Consider the following 21,659-nt stretch of genomic DNA (forward strand, 5'->3'; position numbering starts at 1 on the left):
CAGGGTTAACAGATGAAAATCCCTGCCCTCACAGAGTTTGCATTCTAATGAAGAGCGGGGAAAGGTAATACACACAATAAGCGAAAGGTGTAACACTCTGGGTTCTTCCTCTCCAGCTTGCCCCTCATCGATTAAGTTCTCATTCTGAATTTTCAGGGATGGACAGTGTTGAGGCTTTGGGTTGGGAAAACCGGCTCAGGTAGGGCAACAATTCACAAGCAACGGAATCACCTGGAGACGTTCGAGTGCGGGTTTAACTGGAGGCCTGGAGCAGAGCTCCCGGGTGCTGATGCTGCAAGCCCTGGGTGCAGACCATGTGCTAAGGAGCTCCCTTGGAAGTCAGGCTGTGGGGACAGAGTCCCCAGAGTGCCCAGTCAGCCCAGGATGCCAATTCCCAGCCAGGCTGGCCTCACGGCTACTCCCTGCGGCAGCTCCAGCTCCGGGCCTCGTTGGAGGCCCTGGCTAGTTCACGGAGCTCTCTTCTTCCTGATTCCCACAGTGTCTTCTTCTGGGCGGCTGGGCAGTCAGGAACAATGCTGCTGCTGTTTAGTCGACCTTCTTAAAGGTGAAGGAACAGCACCCACCGAGAGGCTGTGCTGGTGGCAAAGCTGAGAGCAGACTGCCCTCCCCAGAGCAGATGAGGGCTTCAGAGAGGGAGACGCTGCAGGCCTGTGAAGCCAGCTCAGCGCCAACCACCACTGAGTCACAGAAAACCAGGTGTTTATGGGGCTCAAGGGCCTTTAACCTAAACAGGTCTAGTTGCTGTGGGCCACAGTTGCCTAGTTTCCGCCTTCATTGAATTGGCTCTGGGGTGGGTTTCCAGTTTCCAGTTTTGTCTTCCTCTGGGATGATGTGAGTTTCGCAGGAAGCAATCTGAGAGCAGCTGTTAGAAATGTTCAGCATTCCAGGTGGCTTGCCACAGCTTTGTGGAAACAAACATGTGAGCCTGGGCAACTGGGATGGCAGGAGAAAGAACTATCCCCTTCCTTTTAGGCTGGGAGCCATGAGGAACTGTTCATTCTCGTTTTGTAGGGGGTCTTAGAAAGATGATCAGAGGGAATGGGCACACAACAGCTATTTCCTGATGTCACATTGGGAGACGTCAATAAAGACAGGTTATTCAGCCAATCAAAAGGCATGCAGGCCGCTTTTTCTGTAAATCATCATCCAGAATGGCAAACGTTATTTTTTGGCCTGTAACAAATGATACTGTACTAACATGGAACCATTTCATGATGGCCCTAGAATAACAAAGACCACTGGAGATATCCTTGGTGGAAAAGAACACGACAGTGAGAGGCTGTGGGCAGACACATTCCTTCAGGGAGGGTGAAGGCAAAAGCCAAGTGGAGGGGTCTCCCCTGGGGAACCTGGCTCGCGGAGTTAAGTGTGGTATGTTTGCAGCAGCCTAAGTGGCCGAGACTCAGGAAGGCTGTCCAGCCATAGGGCCAGGGCCGAGGTGCCAAGAGCAGAATTTTCCAAAACTGGAGCCAAGGTCAATTGTAACAATGGCCAAGAGAGGAAAGGAGCGGCCCAGAGGGGCAGGCAGCTGGCTACTCAGAGGATGAAAACAGGCGAAGCCCCTAGAAACAAGGCAGGACTACAGACGTGGTTACCCTGGAGATCAGCTCAGGATGCGCAGCAGAAAGGAAACCCCCACACAGCGGCCAACAAAACCCTGGAACATGGAGAGGCAACGTGCTCTTAAGTTTCTCACCAACTACCTACCTTCCGACTCCACCCCTAACTTGCTTTTTGTACCAGAAAACAAGTCAACTTTGTTTCTAATGCCACAGAGAAAGGAAAAGGCGGGGAGGGAGAAGGAGGGAAGGAAGAGGGAGGGTGAGGGGGTAAGAATGGATGCATCCTAAGTAAGACTAGAAGGGAAACCGCCTGAGAGCTGGGGTGGACTCGTCCCATTTCCTGCACCTGAGCCCCGCTACACTTGCCACGGTCAGGGCGCAGAACCGAGGACAGGAGAGTGACAATCCAAGGCCCATTCAGAACAATCTACTTTGTGTGCCCTCCTGAAAAGTTAAAAAGGCAGAAAACTAGTTTTTATCTGTAAGAAAATGTTTATTCTTTTGAACCCCACAGGAAAAAAAATAAGAATGCAGCCAAGACCAAGTATTTAACCAAAGTAGTGTCCCAAAAGGCAGCAAAATGGGGGAAACCTCAACACAAAGTCAGCAACAATTTTCCATGTTTTCGCACAAAGATGAAAAAAATCTATGACAATTCCAAGTAACACTTTCATGGTGACAGTTACACAAGATGATTCAAAAATGCAAAATGGCAGCAACATGCACACCTGGCTAAAGCTAGAAGTTTTTAATCCCAAAATAAGATCTGTGATTAAAAGGATGATTCTTTTTAATACTTCTATTTTGCTGACTTGCTTGTCCTACTTAATTTGCTTTAAATGAGACGTACATGCCAATTAACAGGAAATTGTAGAACTATGTCCTTCCAGAATCCACGGCAAGGAAGCCAAGCCAATCTGTTTGGTTTCTGAATTTTCCTAGTTTCCAAATACAGTTTTGCTTTGCCCCTCCCTCTCCCAGACCCTCCCTCCACCCCCACCCTGATTCTTAAAACACTTCCAAAGGTTGCCAGTGCAAACACTTTTCTACCAATGTATAATACACACTTGAAATCGAAATCTTTGTGCAGAATTTTGAGTTTTAAACTCTTTAAAAAAAAAAAACCCTCCTTGGCACAAGAGCTGAGGAATTGTCAAGTTTCTTTTAAATCGTCAAACACAAGATGACGAAGACTGGAAAGCACAGTTAAAGGAAATTAAAACAAAAACCAAACCTAGAACTGCAGCTTTTATTAGCCGGCATTGCAGTCTCTCGAACACAACCACCACCCAGCTCCCCCTCCCAGGGTGCCTGCCTGGAGACCAGTTCAGAACACTGTGGTGCTTTCTATGAAAGGAAACAGAAGGTGTGGCTTGGCGGTAACAAACAGCCCAGCTACCCACCAGTTTCACAGCAGGATCCGTAGTGAGCTTGATAGAGAGAGAAGACAGATGATGGTAAAGGGGGAAATCGTTTAAAATCAAGTTTCCTCTTGAATGTCTTTTCCCAAGGCACTGTGAACAAGACTGCTGCTAGCTAGTTTCCAGGAGTAGACACACCGATGGGAATATACACATTTGAGACACGAACCCTGTGACAGTCTCACAGCTGGTCTCATCACCTGAGTCTCTCCCCTCGGCTGAAATGATACTCCTTGAATTTGTTTGGTCCTTGGAGGGGTCATCAATTTTTGTTTTCTGTAATATCTTCAATGCAGCTATGGGAACCTTTTCACACTAAAAACTAAAATTTTTCATTATCATCCCATGTGAACCCAATGTGCAGGTTTTGCTTGCTAATTTAAGAACAAAACAAAATTAAAGGGCTGAGAAGCAAAAACTCTTTTTTTTTTCTTTTTCTTCAAGAGGAAACTGTAAGAATACATAAAAGGCAAAATTGGCTACTTGAAATCCAAGAATGGTTTTAATGTATTGGCCGAGAAAAATAAACTGCAAAGTTCTGTGAGGTCTTCTAAAAATTTACAAGAAAAACTGATGGGCAGTTCTAATCAGACTTGGATGTTATCTTTCCCCCCCTTTTTAAAAACGACAACATATACAGTCCCACAAAATACAATATCAACTTTTTTTAATCTTGACTGCCAGAGACGCTCCTTTGTGATGCCTTCTGATAACCAAATGGCTGAACAAAACACACTGTTGGCCTTCATTTCTTCAGGGGCTGGTAAACAGAGGCATTGGGGTCGAGTCCAGAGGGGCTGGTCTCCACGAATTTGGAAGAGTAGTGGGGGGAGACAGGGCTCAGGGGGCTGGCGGCAGCGCTGTATGCTATGCTGGGCATGACGGCCATGACTTCAGCTATCTTCTGTTTTAGGTCCTTGATTTCCTGGTCTTTCTGAAGAATTTGTCCTGGAAGATCAAAGACCCACCATTAGTGAGAAGGAAGGGCTCACCCAACACAGTGGCCTTTTGGGCCCATCAATCCCAAGTGGGTTCAACTCCAGCTTTGATGGTTTGCAAGGGGAGACACTTTTCCTGTAATGGGCCAGTAAATATTTTAAAAACTGTGAGCCACATACTGTTCCTGTCTTTTTTTTTCAAGACCATAGTAAAATGTAAAAACTATCTGCAGCCCACCAGTGGTACAAGAAAAGCTGGCAGGCCAGACGTGGCCCATGGGCCGTGGTGTGCGAGTAGAAAGCAACTGTGTCTAGGCAGGTGTGATGAAGCACAGAGCTCGGGCACCAGGAGCCACGTGCTGAGCTCGGCAGCAGCAGGGTGGCCTAAGAGGGGGCTGCTCTTGACTTACGGCTCTGCTTCGCGAGCCGAAACACTGCTCTGGGAGGACAGAGCATCTCTGAGCCAGGGCAAGCAAGGCAACCAGCTCCCGCCTGCCGCACGGCCGCTTCCCTTCTGTGCTCTGTGTTGCTAACTCCGGAGGTTTCTGTTTCCACTGTATCACAAAGCGGTCCCTGCCCCTTCCATCTAAATCAGACCCTCGCCCCAGCCCCCAACTCCTCGACTCTCAACACACCATAACTTCCCTTTCTGTCACTTTCTTCTTTGTAATAATGCTAATAATCACTATAGCTAACACATATGTGCCAGACACTGTTCTAAGCGCTTGCACAGACAAATTCATTTACTTATCAAAACAACCCTCTAAGGTGGGAATTATCATCATCATCCATTTTATAGATGAGGAAACTGGAGCACGGAGAGGTGAAGTGACAGATCTGGGATTGAACACGACGCAGTCTGGCTCCAGAGTCTGCATTCTGTCTCCTATGAGTGTTGAAATGGGCGATGGTTAGTGCCCCATCGGAGAAGGCAATGGCACCCCACTCCAGTACTCTTGCCTGGAAAATCCCACGGACGGAGGAGCCTGGTGGGCTGCAGTCCATGGGGTCACTAAGAGTCGGACACGACTAAGTGCCTTCACTTTCACTTTTCACTGTCATGCACTGGAGAAGGAAATGGCAACCCCCTCCAGTGTTCTTGCCTGGAGAATCCCAGGGACGGGGGAGCCTGGTGGGCTGCCGTCTATGGGGTCGCACAGAGTCGGACACGACTGAAGCGACTTAGCAGCAGCAGCAGTAGTGCCCCATATCTCTCCCCTGGCCCACGAGCTCTGTGAGGGCCAAGACTGTTCCCCCTTTTTCGTCTTTGCCAAAACCTTAGTGTCTGGGTCAGTGCAGAGCTGAGACCCTGCAAGGTATACATCCTACCAAAGTCATTCAGTTATCAATGGCTGAGCAGGATTTAAACCCAGGATCACTTGGTTCCAAAGCCCACACAATCTCCATCATGCTTTTGGTCCACTAGGGGAAGAACACTTAGGAGGAGCCCTTTTGAAATTTAAATGCTGAAAAAAGTAAGAGGTTGCATTTGAGTTGCACTCATTTTGAGTCCTACAGAAGATGGTAATGTATTCAAAATGTAAGAGAGTGTGCTGGCAGATTTTAAAAAATGATATAGTAGAGATAAAAGCCATTTTGGAACCAGGATGAATCAAATGATAGAGAAAGCAGGAGAAAGGCAACCAGGGGTTTGATTTAAATTACAAAGTTGGGTTCCTATTAGAATATTCCGAGCATGACAGAAGAGAGAGGTAGTGGGGAAGGCAGAGGCAAAGAGCCGCAGACAGGAACTGCTCCCTCCGGCTTCCTTCACGTCCCCTCAGCTTCAAGTGAGCATCAAATACCCTCCTTCTCTTTGAACAAAGAAAACCTCAGATGAATAAAATACCTAATGGCATCTGATATATGAGCCACTGTATCTTCTTTTCCATGCAGATTTAAGCTTGGTTTCTTTAATCAGTAACGTACAAACATTCCCAGAGCTTTGGCAAAGACAGCTCTCTGCTTCTCTGTGGCTTTACAGGAATTTCCGGGCCAACAAGGAAGTATAATCCGTGTTGAGAAGCCAAGCTCCCCTTGGCTACTCTGAGACCAGGTGCTGCTTCCCTCCAGGAGGTAACCTCTTTCGAGTCTGTAATTCCAAGCAAACGGGAGGAGGCAGAGAGAGGGTGGCCACCTCTCAGGGAGCTGAGCCAGGCAGGCAGAAAAATACAGTGTGCGCTGAGAAGTCTGGCTCTAAAGCAGGATTCCCAGGAAGCTTCTTTTCAAATGTCTTTCCTTGAATCCGCAGATTCCTAAGTCTGATTCCCAACCCTCTTCTCTTCCTGCTCCGTCGCTGCCATCCCAAGCCTCTCCTATGGCTTCACTGACCCCGCAACCCCAAGGGGCCCCAAATTCCCACGGACTGATGAGGACCTTCAGCTCGGTGTCTGGGAGGCAACTTCAGATCAAAGCATCCCAAAGCAAACTCACTTTTTCTTCTCGTTCCTTAAATCTGTCCCGCTCTTCTTCCAAGGTTTTAGCAGCCCTGTTGGAACATGTCACCCTCTTCCCTCCTGAAAATCCAGGAGTTACATCCTCTAGTACTGTTTCATTCACGGTCCCCCTAATCCACTCTCTTCTTCCACATCCCTCAGCTAGAGGTCACTGGACTGCTCCCTTGGACGTTCTCAGCACTTTCTTTCCTTCGCTTACACTGTTCCCTCAGGTACAATGGTCTTCCCTGCTATTCTCTTCTTTCAGAATTCACCCTTCAAGGTCATGTACCTACTGCTATATTCAAAATGGGTAATTAACAAGGAGGCCCTATTGTATAGCACGTGGAGCTCTACTCAATTTTATGTGTCAGCCTGGATGGGAGGAGGGTTCGGGGGAGAATGGATATATGTATATGTATGGCTGAGTCCCTTCACTGTTCACCTGAAACTTCCACAACATTCAGTTCAGTTCAGTCGCTCAGTTGTGTCCGACTCTTTGCGACCCCATGAACCTCAGCACGCCAGGCCTCCCTGTCCATCGCCAACTCCTGGAGTCCACCCAAACCCAGGTCCACTGTGTGGATGAAGCTATCCAACCATCTCATCCTCTGTTGTCCCCTTCTCCTCCTGCCCCCAATCTTTCCCAGCATCAGGGTCTCTTCAAATGCGTCAGGTCTTCACATCAGGTGGCCAAAGTACTGGAGTTTCAGCTTCAACATCAGTCCCTCCAATGAACACCTAGGACTGATCTCCTTTAGGATGGACTGGCTGGGTCTCCTTGCAGTCCAAGGGACTCTCAAGAGTCTTCTCCAACATCACAGTTCAAAAGCATCAATTCTTCGGTGGTCAGCTTTCTTTATAGTCCAACTCTCACATCCATACATGACTACTGGTATTAATTGGCTATATCTCAATACAAGATAAAAAATTTGAAGTATGAAAAAAAAAAGAATTCACCCTTCAAAGTCCATTCAACGGCCCCTCCCTTAGGAAGTTGCCTTGACCCCTCCTCTGGCCTTTCAAGCCGCCTGCCTCTACCGTGTGGTGGCAGGCCTTATGCGTGGCTTTCCCTGGTATGGCACTTCTCATAGCATCCATGCTATCCTCGCCCTCGTACTAAGACATTATCTGCCTTCTTCATGTGCATTTCCTCATGAAACTAAGTGAAATCTTCCAGAAACAACATGGAAAATGAAAGTACAACATACTGAATGTAGAAACACACTTGAAATACGCCTCCCTGGGACACTCAGTTTTAACACTTTATTGACTGGAGACAGTAACACCACAGGCATTAGTTCCTGCAGAAATCCCCTGGTCAATAATGTGTCAAGAGTGTAAAGAGGTCCCTAAGACCAAAAAGTCTGAGTGCCACTACCTGAGTGGAACCTCAACTAGAGTATGTCTTGTTTATCTTGTCTCCTTTTCACCTTCTAGTAAATGGTTCACGTAGAGCAAGTGTGAATGCTCTGCAGGTACCTGTTGAGATATTCTTTTCCTTCCACTAAGTCAACTGCTTGAAAAAACTTTTCTTTAGTCATCTATTTGTGGCTTATCAACTTCTGGAACAAAATCTAAATTTCTTTTCATTAGGTCATGTCAGGTCTCTATTCCCAAGCCTTCCAAAGCTTCCCATGGCATTTGGAATAAAGTCCTTTCCATAGGCGGCAAAGCTTGGCAGAATGTGGCTCCTGCTACTTTTGATCCTAAAAACTCTCCCCGTCACTCAGGCTGCAGCCCCACTGGCCACGACGCAAGTTCCCTCTAGACACTTACCTGCTCCCTCTCTCTCTCCTCCCAGTCTCTGCTCAAACGCTACCTACTCAAAGGCTCTTCCACGTCCCCCATGTCAAACTGGCAGCGCCCCCTCCACCCCAGCACAGGCTCCCTTGCCACTGCTTTCTTTCCTTCACTGCACCCCGCCATGTTATACGTCTGCCTGTTACCATCGGTCCCCTTGGGGATGCTCACAGTGTTTGGTACACAGCGAGTTTCAGTAACATCTGCTGAGGAAGAGCCTGCCCTCCAGGCCCTCCTCCCTCCTGCCCTTATCTGCAACCTTTGCTCCGGTCAAACAGAGCCAGCAGCGCCTCACTCAAGCTGCTTCTTCCCTTTAGACGGCTCTCTTCCCTTTCCGCTCACTACACCGTTTCTTCACTGGGCTAACCCCTTCTCATCACTCAAGACCCAGGGGAGACATGAGTTCCCCTGAGAAATGGCCCTCTCTAACTCTAGACCGGCTGAGTACCTGCCGATGTTCCCAGAGAGCCCGTGCACCCCGTTCCACTGGCAGCTTCTGGTGACCCCGCAGTTCTCTACACACTTCTACAGCACTCTGAGCCCCTTGAGCACAGAAACTCGTACTTTTCCCTGTGTGCCCTGCTGGACATGTTCTCATCTCAAAATACGTCTGCAAAATGAATTAATGTGATGATTCCCAGATGCTCATGATGGGCACTTATCAAGCGACTGGAACTGCAAGCGCAAATGCCCTTGGTTAGAGCTCTAAGGAAGCTCTGCTCTGTGTGTCCCCAGGCCTCCCTGACCTGGGCCTGCTGCTCGCCTACCTTGGGCAATCTCGAGCTGTCGCTTTGCGTCCCCCAGTGCAGAAAACAGGTCCAGCTTGATTCTTGTCTCTGCACTCAGGCTGTTCTCCAGGTGCTGTGTTTTATCTTGCATGGCCGAGAGGGCTGACATTAACACCTCAGTATCCTTCTCATTTTCCTTATACTTCCGAAGCTCCTATCAATATCATCAAAGCAGCAATGTTACAAGACAGTTTTGGCATCGATGTCTACAAATTAGCCTGAAGTCACAAATAAAATCCCACCATTACCGACCTGGCCCCTAGAACACAACATGCTGCTTCATAGGTTTAGACCTTACCCCTTAGAGGGAGTGCAAAATGTATTTACGCAGTGATGTGCACACACAGAAACAGTGACTGTGTTGGGGTATTTCGAGGTAACAGTGGACTCTGTCTCCACATAAAACACTTTCTTAAAATCCTAACTCAGAACCACAAAGACCCTGCTGCCAGTTGCAAATGGTGCTATAATGCTCCAGTTAAATTAGCCAAAACTATATTCTCAACTTAAAACTAAAAACTGTAAAAACCTTAAATTATTTTGATTGGGTATATTCCAAAATAAACCCACTTAAAACATCAGATGAACACACCCACACACATATACACTGATATTTTAATATTTTCATTTTAAGAGAAACTGAAACTTATTATAGTGAATTAAAAAATATTTAACAGTTCAAAGAAGAAAATAAAAGTCACCCAAAATCCCAATGCTGCAAAAAATTTGACATATCTTCTTCTAGTCTTTTTTAAGCCTATGTATCTTTTAGCATAATTGAAATCACACTAAATGTACAATTTTCTAAAAACTTATATGATCTACAGTTCTTTAAAAATACAATTTTTATTGACTAGATAATATTCCTAAATGTATCAGTTCAGTTCAGCCACTCAGTCGTGTCTGACTCTTTGCAACCCTGTGGACTGCAGCACACCAGGCTTCCCTGTCCATCACCAACTCCCGGAGCTTGCTCAAACTCATGTCCATTGAGTCAGTGATACCATCCAACCATCTCATCTCTGTCATTCCCTTCTCCTGCCTCAATGTTTCCTAGCATCATGGTCTTTTCCAATGAGTTAGTTCTTCGTATCAGGTGGCCAAAGTATTGGAGCTTCAGCTTCAGCATCAGTCCTTCCAATGAATATTCAGGACTGATTTCCTTTAGGATGGACTGGTTGGATCTCCTTGCAGTTCAAGGGACTCTAAAGAGCCTTCTCCAACACCACAGTTCACAAGCATCAGTTCTTTGGCTCTCAGCTTTCTTTATGGTCCAACTCTCACATCCATACATGATTACTGGAAAAACCATAGCTCTGACTAGACGGACCTTTGTTGGCAAAGTAATGTCTCTGCCTCTTAATATGCTATCTAGGTTGGTCATAGCTTTTCTTCCAAGGAGCAAGGATCTTTTAATTTCACGGCTGTAGCCACCACCTGCAGTGATTTTGGAGCCCAAGAAAATAAAGTCTGTCACAGTTTCCATTGTTTTCCCATCTATTTGCCATGAACTGTTGGGACCAGATGCCATGATCTTCGTTTTTCGAATGTTGAGTTTTAAGGCAGCTTTTTCATTCTCCTCTTTCAAGCAAAAGGCTCTTCAGTTCCTCTATGCTTTCTGCCATAAGGGTTGTGTCATCTGCGTATCAGAGGTTATTGATATTTCTCCCAGCAATCTTGATTCCAGCTTATGCTTTACCCAGCCCGGCATTTTGCAAAATGTGACAATATACCCAGCCCGGACGTACTCCTTTCCCAATTTGGAACCAGTCTGTTGTTCAATGTCTGCTTCTAACTGCTGCTTCTTGACCTGCATACAGATTTCTCAGGAGACAGGTAAGGTGATTTGGTATTCCCATCTCTTTAAGAATTTCCCACAGTTTGCTATGATCCACAAACAACTGAGACTTGCCTGGGGGTGTCCAGGAGTCTCTGGCGGAGGTGTGGGTCGACAGTGGCCTGCTGCAGGGTCAGGGCACTGAATACAACAGTGCCTGCACAAGTCCTTTCAAAGGAAGCCGCCATTACCCCTACCATAGTTTGGCCTCAGGCCAAACAACAGGGAGGGAACACAGCCCCTTCCATCAACAGAAAAACTGGATTAAAGATTTACTGAGCATGGTAACAGGCAAATTTGGCCTTGGAATGCGGAATGAAGCAGGGCAAAGACTAATAGAGTTTTGCCAAGAAAATGCACTGGTCATAGCAAACACCCTCCTCCAACAACACAAGAGAAGAGTCTACACATGGACATCACCAGATGGTCAACACTGAAATCAGATTGATTATATTCTATGCAGCCAAAGATGGAGAAGTTCTATACAGTCAGCAAAAACAAGACCAGGAGGTGACTGTGGCTCAGATCATGAACTCCTTATTGCCAAATTCAGACTTAAATTGAAGAAAGTAGGGAAAACCGCTAGACCATTCAGGTATGACCTAAATCAAATCCCTTATGATTATACAGTGGAAGTGAGAAATAGATTTAAGGGCCTAGATCTGATAGAGTGCCTGATGAACTATGGAATGAGGTTCGTGACATTGTACAGGAGACAGGGATCAAGACCATCCCCATGGAAAATAAATGCAAAAAAGCAAAATGGCTGTCTGGGGAGGCCTTACAAATAGCTGTGAAAAGAAGAGAGGTGAAAAGCAAATGAGAAAAGGAAAGATATAAGCATCTGAATGCAGAGTTCCAAAGAATAGCAAGGAGAGATAAGAAAGCCTTCCTCAGTGATCAATGCAAAGAAATAGAGGAAAACAACAGAATTAGAAAGACTAGAGATCTCTTCAAGAAAATTAGAGATACCAAGGGAACATTTCATGCAAAGATGGGCTCGATAAAGGACAGAAATGGTCTGGACCTAACAGAAGCAGAAGATATTAAGAAGAGGTGGCAAGAATACACGGAAGAACTGTACAAAAAAGATCTTCACGACCAAGATAATCATGATGATGTGATCACTAATCTAGAGCCAGACATCTTGGAAAGTGAAGTCAGGTGGGCCTTGGAAAGCATCACTACGAACAAAGCTAGTGGAGGTGATGGAATTCCAGTTGAGCTGTTTCAAATCCTGAAAGATGATGCTGTGAAAGTGCTGCACTCAATATGCCAGAAAATTTGGAAAACTCAGCAGTGGCCACAGGACTGGAAAAGGTCCGTTTTCATTCCAATCCCAAAGAAAGGCAATGCCAAAGAATGCTCAAACTACCGCACAACTGCACTCATCTCACATGCTAGTAAAGTAATGCTCAAAATTCTCCCAGCCAGGCTTCAGCAATACGTGAACCGTGAAATGCCTGATGTTCAAGCTGGTTTTAGAAAAGGCAGAGGAACCAGAGATCAAATTGCCAACATCCGCTGGATTATGGAAAAGCAAGAGAGTTCCAGAAAAACATCTCTTTCTGCTTTATCGACTATGCCAAAGCCTTTGACTGTGTGGATCACAATAAACTGTGGACAATTCTGAAAGAGATGGGCATACCAGACCACCTGACCTGCCTCTTGAGTAATCTGTATGTAGGTCAGGAAGCAACAGTTAGAACTGGACATGGAACAACAGACTGGTTCCAAATAGGAAAAGGAGTGCATCAAGGCTGTATATTGTCACCCTGCTTATTTAACTTATATGTAGGGTACATCATGAGAAACGCTGGGCTGGAAGAAACACAAGCTGGAATCAAGATTGCCGGGAGAAATATCAATAACCTCAGCTATGCAGATAACACCACCCTTATGGCAGAAAGTGAAAAGGAACTAAAAAGCCTCTTGATGAAAGTGAAAGAGGAGAGCAAAAAAGTTGTCTTAAAGCTCAACATTCAGAAAACGAAGATCATGGCATCTGGTCCCATCACTCCCATGGGAAATAGATGGGAAAACAGTGGAAACAGTGTCAGACTTTAGTTTTTGGGGCTCCAAAATCACTGCAGATGGTGATTGCAGCCATGAAATTAAAAGACACTTACTCCTTGGAAGAAAAGTTATGACCAACCTAGATAGCATATTCAAAAGCAGAGACATTACTTTGCCGACTAAGGTCCGTCTAGTCAAGGCTATGGTTTTTCCTGTGGTCATGTATGGATGTGAGAGTTGGGACTGTGAAGAAGGCGCCGAAGAATTGATGCTTTTGAACTGTGGTGTTGGAGAAGACTCTTGAGAGTCCCTTGGACTGCAAGGAGATCCAACCAGTCCATTCTGAAGGAGATCAACCCTGGGATTTCTTTGGAAGGAAGGATGCTAAAGCTGAAACTCCAGTACTTTGGCCACCTCATGCGAAGAGTTGACTCAATGGAAAATACTCTGATGCTGGGAGGGACTGGGGGCAGGAGGAGAAGGGGACGACCGAGGATGAGATGGCTGGATGGCATCACAGATTCGATGGACATGAGTCTGAGTGAACTCTGGGAGATGGTGGTTAACAGGGAGGCCTGGCGTGCTGTGATTCATGGGGTCGCAAAGAGTTGGACACGACTGAGCAACTGAACTGAACTGAGCATGGTCCCACCCTTCAGAACAAGACCCAGCTTCGCCACCCCCTCCCCGCTCCGTCCCACCCCAACCAGTCAGTCTCTCCCATCAGGAAGCTTCCATAAGCCTCTTATCCTTATCCATCAAAGGGCAGACAGAATGGAAACCACAATCACAGAAAACTAACCAAACTGACCACATGGACCAGAGCCTTGTCTAACTCAATGAAACTATGAGCCATGTCATGTAGGGCCACTCAAGATGAACGGGTCATGGTGGAGTTCTGACCAAACGTGGTCCACTGGAGAAGGGAATGGCAAACCACTTCAATATTCTTACCTTGAGAACCCCATGAACGGTATGAGAAGGCAAAAAGATACGACACTGAAAGATGAACTCCCCAGGTGCCCAATATGCTACTGGAGAAGAGCAGAGAAGTAACTCCAGAAAGAATGAAGAGACAGAGCCAAAGCAAAAACAATGTCCAGTTGTGGATGTGACTGGTGATATAAAGTCAGATGCTGTAAAGAACAATATTGCATGGGAACCTGGAATGTTAGGTCTATGAATCAAGGTAAGTTGGAAGTAGTGAAAGAGGAGGCAAGAATGAACATTGACATTTTTAGGAATCAGTGAACTACAATGGACCGGAATGGGTGAATTTAATTCAGATGACCATTATATCTACTACTGTGGGCAAGAACTCTTTAGAAGAAATGGAGGAGCCCTCATAGTCAACAAAAGAGTCTGAAATGCAGTATTTAGGTACAGTCTCAAAAATGACAGAATTATCTCTGTTCATTTCCAAGGCAAACCATTCAATATCACAGTAATCCAAGTCTATGCCCCAACCACTAACGCTGAAGAAGCTGAAGTTGAATGGTTCTATGAAGACCTAAAAGACCTTCTAGAACTAACACCAAAAAATGATGTCCTTTTCATCACAGGTGACTGGAATGCAAAAGTAGGAAGTCGCGAAATATCTGGAGTAACAGGGAAGTTTGGCCTTGGAGTACAAAAATGAAGCAGGGCAAAGACTAACAGAGTTTTTCCAAGAGAATGCACTGGTCATAGCAAACATCCTCTTTCAACAACACAAGAGATGACTCTGCACATGGACATCACCAGATGGCCAAAACCAAAATCAGACTGATTATATTCTTTGCAGGCAAAGATGGAGACGCTCTATACAGTCAGCAGAAACAAGACCAGGAGCTGACTGTGGCTCAGATCATGAACTCCTTATTGCAAAATTCAGACTGAACGATTATACAGTGGAAGTGACAAATAGATTCAAGGTATTACATTTGATAGACGGAATGCCTTAAGAATTATGGATGGAGCTTCGTGACATTGTACAGGAGGCAGTGATCAAGACCATCCCCAAGAAAAAGAAATGCAAAAAGGCAAAATGGTTGTCTGAGGAGGCCTTACAAATGGCTGAGAAATGAAGCAAAGCAAAAGGCAAAGGAGAAAAGGAAAGGTATACCCATCTGAATGCAGTTTCAAAGAACAGCAAGGAGAGATAAGACTTCCTCAGTGACAATGCAAAGAAATAGAGGAAAACAATAGAATGGGAAAGACTAGAGATCTCTTCAAGAAAATTAGAGACAACAAGGGAACATTTCATGCAAAGATGGGAACAATAAAGGACAGAAACGGTATGGACCTAAATGTATATGTACCATAATTTATTAAATCTCCACTATTACGATTATTTTCAAATTTTTTGCATTTATTAATATATACCACTGTGATGTACATCTTTGTGTATGAATCATCGGTGAGATTTAAAAATATTTACCTTAGGCTGGAATCTGAGGAAAATATTTTTAGAAAATACCTGGTCTTTCCAGAACATTATCCTTCCACCAGCAACATATAAGGCCTATTTCATTGCACCCTTACCCAGGCTGTTATCACTGTTTAAAAATTGCTTGCTAATTTCACAGACTATAAATGATACCCAATTTTAATCTGTCTTTGGTGATAGATAAGGACATATTCTTACATTGTTATCAGTCATTTGTATTTTTCCTGTGAATTATTTATTCATATCCTTTGCCTATCTTCTGTATATTTGAGCTTTTATTGGCAATATTTATAAGCTATTTACATATTGAGAATATTAATCCCTTATTTATAACATTTGTTGCAATATCTGTATCTGCCCCAGGTGATTTAAAAAAATTTTTTTTCCACTTTGTGATTTATTTATTTATTTTTAACAATTTTTTTACTATTCATTTATTTGGCTGTGCTGGGTCTTCACTGCTATGCATGGGCTTCTGTTATTGCAGTGTCTTCTCTTGTCTTGGAGTTCAGGCTCTAGGGCATATGGAATCAGTAGCTGTGGTGCAAGGGATTCGTTGTCCCAAGACATGTGGGGTCTTCCCGGACCAGGGATCGAACCTGTGTTCCCTGCATTGGCAGGCAGATTCTTAACCTCTGGACCACCAGGGAAGTCCCCACTTTGTGATTTAAAGCAAAACGCATTTCTTTGCCTGTGGAATTTTGACTTTCTTTGGCATTTCTTTTTCTGTGCTATCAGGTGAGTGTCTAATTTTCTTCTTTCCCGTTGTCTAGCTCTTCCACAGCCCTCACTGATTCACCCTCACTGTTTCATCCATTTCTGCACACTTTAGGCTTTGTCTCTGGGTCATCTATTCTATCTGCCACTGATTTTTTATGAGTCCCCTATAACTCAAATTACTGTAACTTTACAACTTAAGACATTAGTTTTAAATGTCCCTTTAAAGACCAACATCAAATACTTTGTCAAGGTATACACAATCCCCAAACTGGCACTGTCCAAAGAACCGGCAGTTTTCCTCCACTCCATGCCTCGACTGACCATCTGTGAGGCTCAGAGCCATCCAGAATGATCAATTCCCTGGCAACTGATACAGAGTTAGGGCTAAGAAGAGGTGTATCAGTTCCATAGCACACTAATGTGGCCTGTAATCTGAAAAAGTGAAATGAATCTCTGGTAAACCAAATTCTGGTATAAAACATGTCAGGGATCAATATTTCTGGCTTGTCTTAGAATCCAGTTAAATTAAATGTAGCTTGAATGAGCTGGACAAGATGATAGCTTCTTCTGGTCACGTGGAGATTTTCAAATGCGATGGGGTTTGGCTTGTATTAGCAGGGACCATCTCCTCATGGCAGCACAGAGAGCACAAATCTAAGAGGAATTCAAGTGCAATGAAGTTGGCTGTTCCTCCCTTACCTGAACTTTCAGCTCTAATTCTCTGATCTGGTCTTCTTTAACCTTCATGTCCATTGTGAGCTTCTTGCCCTCTGCTTCTAATTCTCTGATCCGATTCCGTAAGGTTTCGGTGCATTCTCCCCTTTTAAAAAAGAAGAGAAAGGAAAAAGAATTCAAACAAGTATAGGTTTAATCATACTTCAAGACCGATATTTTTCTTGTACTCACAGACTCAGATTTCGGCTTTTGGCTCAGTCTGCTCATTCTCTCTATACTTTTATAAATTCAAAAATGGCCTAAAATGATTACTAACTGGTAGTCTTAGATGAGCCAGATGCTATGCTAGTACTTTTACCCATACTGCCTTCTTCTCCATTTTCCAGAGAAAAAAACTGAAGCTATTTAGATATAATACTGAAAAAGTGAACACAGTCCCAAGGTTGCCAACTTGTCGGTCACAGAACGAGGTGAGAGCTGAGGTTTTCCCACTTTGCCAATCCACCAAGCTTCCCATCAGGCAACATGACCTGGAACAACGCACACAAGCTGAGCAAGACAGAACCAGATGTCTTCTGTCTCCAGCAGAGGGCAGTGAGCTAGAAACATTTTCACTTTTGAGGAGCTATATACACTGCAAACATCACCTTTCTTTAGGCATGATATTTTGACAAGCCTGAAGTAAATAGAAAGAGAAGGAAGCAGCATTAGAGTTGCTTCTCAGGGCTATAATAAGGAAAAACTTAAAAAGATGATGATAACAGCAAGTTCAAAGCTGATGAACTGTTTAGGCCTGGTGGAGTAGGTATCCTTTGCCCACAAAAAGGAAGGTCCAGAGAGACTCTTTAAGGTTTGAGATTTATTTAAGAATAAAACAGCCTCTACATGAATGAGGGCCTTCCCTACTGGCTCAACTGGTAAAGAATCCGCCTGCAATGTGGGGAGACCTGGGTTTGATCCCTGGGTTGGGAAGATCCCCTGGAGAAGGGCAAGGCTACCCATTCCAGTATTCTGGCCTGGAGAATTCCATGGACTGTATAGTCCATGGGGTTGCAAAGAGTCAGACACAACTGAGCTACTTTCACTTTACTACATGAATGATGGCAAACAAGAACCATCCAAGGGTCAGAGAGCAAAGGCAATAAGCTTAACTGAAAGCAGAAGAGATTAAGGACAGAGACTGAAACCAACATACTGATTCTCAGGCGTAAGAGACACTAAACAATATGGTTAAGAAAATGTCATATCCACCTAAAGGATTTTTTTAAAAAACAGTAACTGTTAGATGAATTAAGGAGAGCGCAAGCCACACCAGACAACTGTTCAGGAAAATCTCCTGCAATGCAAGTGCTTCAGAAATGCTTACAAATCTTTAAATGATGGACAAACAAAACTCGTCACATTCTAGGCAAGTTAGTAACGGGTCTTATGAATCTGTAAAGATGCTGATGGACCAAGTCAGCTCAGCCAGCTGTAGTCCAGAGGCTGCCAGGGTAAGGCAGGATCACACAGGAGAAAGACTTCTCCATCCCACTGATACTTCCTAAAAGATGAAATTATGGTTTACCAAGTATTCTGCAAATGCCAGAACTGAAAAGAAGGCTATTAACGTGCCAAATACAAAAGAGCAAAAAGTAGAACTATATCACATAGACACAAATTTGGGGATAGAAATTTAAATGAAATAAATAATAATTTACCCTTATGCTGCATCTGTAAACCCATAACTGACCCTCACTATGCAGAAGAACTTCACCAGTCATTAAGATGAAGAAGTGAAAAAGTGAAGTAGAAGCTAAAGAGAGACAGAGAGGGAGAAAAAGAGGCTCTTAACTCTTTCCCTATCTTTAAGGTCATTTGACAGTTTGCTGATGTCCAACAAAGACAGGAACAGTCAGGACACAGTGCCTGGGGAAATGAGATTTTATCTTTCTTGCATTTTAAGATAAAAACTCCAGAAACACACAGTTTAGTAATGACAGTTCTGCAGGGAACAAAAGTCCAGATAGGCTCTCTCAAAGTATGTAGTAACTATTAGTCTTACAGAAAGTGACTGGAACCGCTTTTTGAGCAGCATTTTGCCTTCCAGGTGTGGAGGGCACAGAAATTCCCTCATCCTGCTTTATAGAGGAGGTCACGAGGGATGAAGCGGTCATGAGCGCCTGAGCTTGCATAGACGGAGTTTAAACCAGTTAACATAACAGTACTTAACAGCAATCCACCCGTGCATGACTGTATTTCCAGACCTGCCCAAGGCATCCAATTCCCATTCTCAGTCCAAGGAAAGCCCGGCAGGCGGCATGGACCTACCTCGATGCAGCAGCGAATGCGACAGCCCGGGCAGCAGTAGCTTCTTCTAACTTCTTCCTTTTTTTCTCCTCCATTAACTGCTTTTCTACAAAACTTCGGGCTTCCTGCTCAGCTTTTAGCTTTTTCTCCAACTGGCTGATATTCTGCTTATCTTTCTGCTTCATTTGCACAGCATTATGTAATCTATATGGAAATGATTGTCATACAGTTTTACAATTAGAAGTGTTCACCATAAACCCTGGAAAGACATGGCTTCTCTTTATCATTTTAAGGCCAAACAGGAGATTTGAATAGCAGATCACAGATGTCAACTCCCAGAGGGCCCAGGGAAAATACAGTCATTATTATTTAACAATTCCTAAAAACAAATAAATAAGCTACTTTACAAAACACAGAATTGGACCTAGCCTCTGTTTTACTGGGCTTTTCTGGTGGCTCAGACGGTAAAGAATTCGCCTGCAATGCAGGAGACCTAGGTTGGGAAGATACCCTGGAGGAGGGAACGGGTACCCACTTCAGTTTTCTGGCCTGGAGAATTCCATGGATACAGTCCATGGAGTCACAAGAGATGGACATGACTGAGCGACTTTCACTTCACTTCTGCAAGTGATCTACAGAAGGCAATCCAAAAAACAGGATAAAACAAGTTTCTAAGAGAGGAGAAGATAACTGGAGAGCTAATTCTACTGCCTCGTAGAACTTCAGTCTGAGATCAAGGAAGAGCAGACGGAACCAGCCCCACTGAAACGGAGGGGAAGGGTGGGAGGGGCAGGTCTTTCTTTTCGTGAATACAATATGCCACAGCCCACTGCAGCCTTTCCTTCCCAGCTGGGAGGTGTTTTCTCCCAGTATCCCAAAATAGAACTCGTAGTTAGAATCACAGGATGCTTAATTTCAGATAGAAATTTCAGCCACATTCTCTGCCTTGCTACTCCTCCTCCTAGCTTTCTATATCAATATAGTGAGTTTTTCTCACTATATCAACAATGTTAGAGCCATCACACACATACATGGGTCAGAAACAATGGAAAGGCTATTTGTCCATAATGCTCTAGCTTTTGAGTTACATTCCCTGAAAATGAGGAAGGAGTCCTCTTTCAAGGGAAAGCCCAGACAGCTCAGCACCTACAGTAGCAATCACTACCCCAGACACCCAATGCTTAGAGATTAAAAAAAAAAAAAAGATAGACGCACATTGAGTCAGAAGTAATTCCAGAATGAATTAATGGAAAGCATAAAAGAAAAGCAGACTTTTGGTCTGCCTCTTCAAATAAAATCAAAGTTCAATGCCATGTTTAGTTCCAGAAATCAAAGTAGACAGAGTCTAATCCTCTGGAAACTTTCACTCAAAGGAGTAAGAGCTTCAAATTGTGACAGAAATACTTCTGGTCAATTTTACTTAAATTGTCACAAAAGCTCAATGACTATTTTAAACTAAGAGCAGAAGTTATTAAATGAGAGAAGACAAATAGTATTATTAAACTGTTTTGTTAACATTAAATGTTTTTATAGATTTTGTAACACATTAATATCTCATGCTCAATACTTTTAACATTTTATTTTTAAATAACCCCTCTGCTAGATTCTTTTGTCATCAAGAACCTTGTACTCCAATCCCCAAAAACAAACGATACGAGGCTGCTTGGCTCTCTGCCGAAGGCCCACGAGGTGCACGTACTTGTTCTGCAGCAGCTCATTCTCCTGCCGGAGCTGGCCCATTTCTGAGCGGATCCCTCGCTCGGTGCTTGAGAGAGAGCTGATCTGACTGCGGAGCTCCTGTTCCACTTGCCTGCTGGCCTGCAGGTCGGCCTTTAACTTTTTAATGTCTTGTTCCAGCCTAGGAGAAGGAAAAGAGCAGCATCTTCGTCACTGAGGGGGCACCCCTGGGGCTCTGCGGGAGACCCTGGCTGAAGTCCTTGAGGGCTGGCTGGATGGTGGAGCATCCCGCCACCACTGCAACTCCCGTCTGCAATCAGCCTTTGAATGCTTCTGCCTGGGTCCCCATGCCTTCCCACCAGAGGGTAACTTTTGCTTCTCCTCAAACATTTGTGAACTCCGACAGGTGAAGATGGTGACTTGTATCTGAGCTGCTAACAAAGGAAGAGGGGAAAGCAGAGGGAGGGTGGCTGAAGGGGAAGGTCCCCTGCCCACTGGTGAACTCCGCATGCTCCTCAGACAGGAGATATGCTCACAGCAACCAGCTCAGGACCCACCTGCTTTGAGACATCCTGACAGGTCAGAATCTACTCTCTGAGATTCCCTCCCACCCCGGGCCAAGAAGACAAGTGTCTGAGACAAGCTCCTCAAACTGCTATCATCCTTGCTAAATGACGCTCACACTTGTGGTGACTGTGACAGAAGAGCTCATTAGACTCAACAACAATGAAAAAAGGAACAAATCACATGAGCTATGAATCATAAGAAAACTCCATCTGTGAAACGAAGCTTATCGCTTCAATTCTTCACTCCTGTTTCATCTATTTTCTTTAAAACAGTCATAGTTTCATTTTAAGCGACCTGCACTGCGGAACTATTATGTGCACATGCAGGGCTGAAAGGGTCAACAAGAAGTATGATGGCAGGCCCCTTTCTTCAGGAGAGGACTTTCTGACTTCACTAGAGGCCAATAACCAGACATCTGAAATGATTAAACCGTAACACAGGGAGGCCACAGTTAGACGCATGCTAAAAGGAATGGCTAGTAT

The 21,659-nt window shown here is 44.6% G+C and overlaps 1 protein-coding gene across 2 annotated transcripts in view; it reads right to left on the bottom strand.

The window, feature by feature from the left end:
- Positions 1 to 2,055: 2,055 nt before the first annotated feature.
- Positions 2,056 to 21,659, bottom strand: part of MACO1 (macoilin 1) — a 67,945-nt gene continuing 48,341 nt past the window's right edge. For both annotated transcript variants that reach the window (XM_027965497.3, XM_015093680.4), the window contains exons 7-11: positions 20,633 to 20,791; positions 18,955 to 19,137; positions 16,669 to 16,789; positions 8,948 to 9,122; positions 2,056 to 3,952 (exon numbers count right to left, since the gene is read on the bottom strand). In XM_027965497.3, the coding sequence (XP_027821298.1) occupies positions 3,750 to 3,952; positions 8,948 to 9,122; positions 16,669 to 16,789; positions 18,955 to 19,137; positions 20,633 to 20,791 (841 nt within the window). In that variant the 3' untranslated portion in view covers positions 2,056 to 3,749. The remainder of the gene's footprint in view (positions 3,953 to 8,947; positions 9,123 to 16,668; positions 16,790 to 18,954; positions 19,138 to 20,632; positions 20,792 to 21,659) is intronic.

The sequence above is a fragment of the Ovis aries genome, chromosome 2, assembly GCF_016772045.2.
Source record: "Ovis aries strain OAR_USU_Benz2616 breed Rambouillet chromosome 2, ARS-UI_Ramb_v3.0, whole genome shotgun sequence".
Lineage (NCBI taxonomy): Eukaryota > Metazoa > Chordata > Mammalia > Artiodactyla > Bovidae > Ovis > Ovis aries.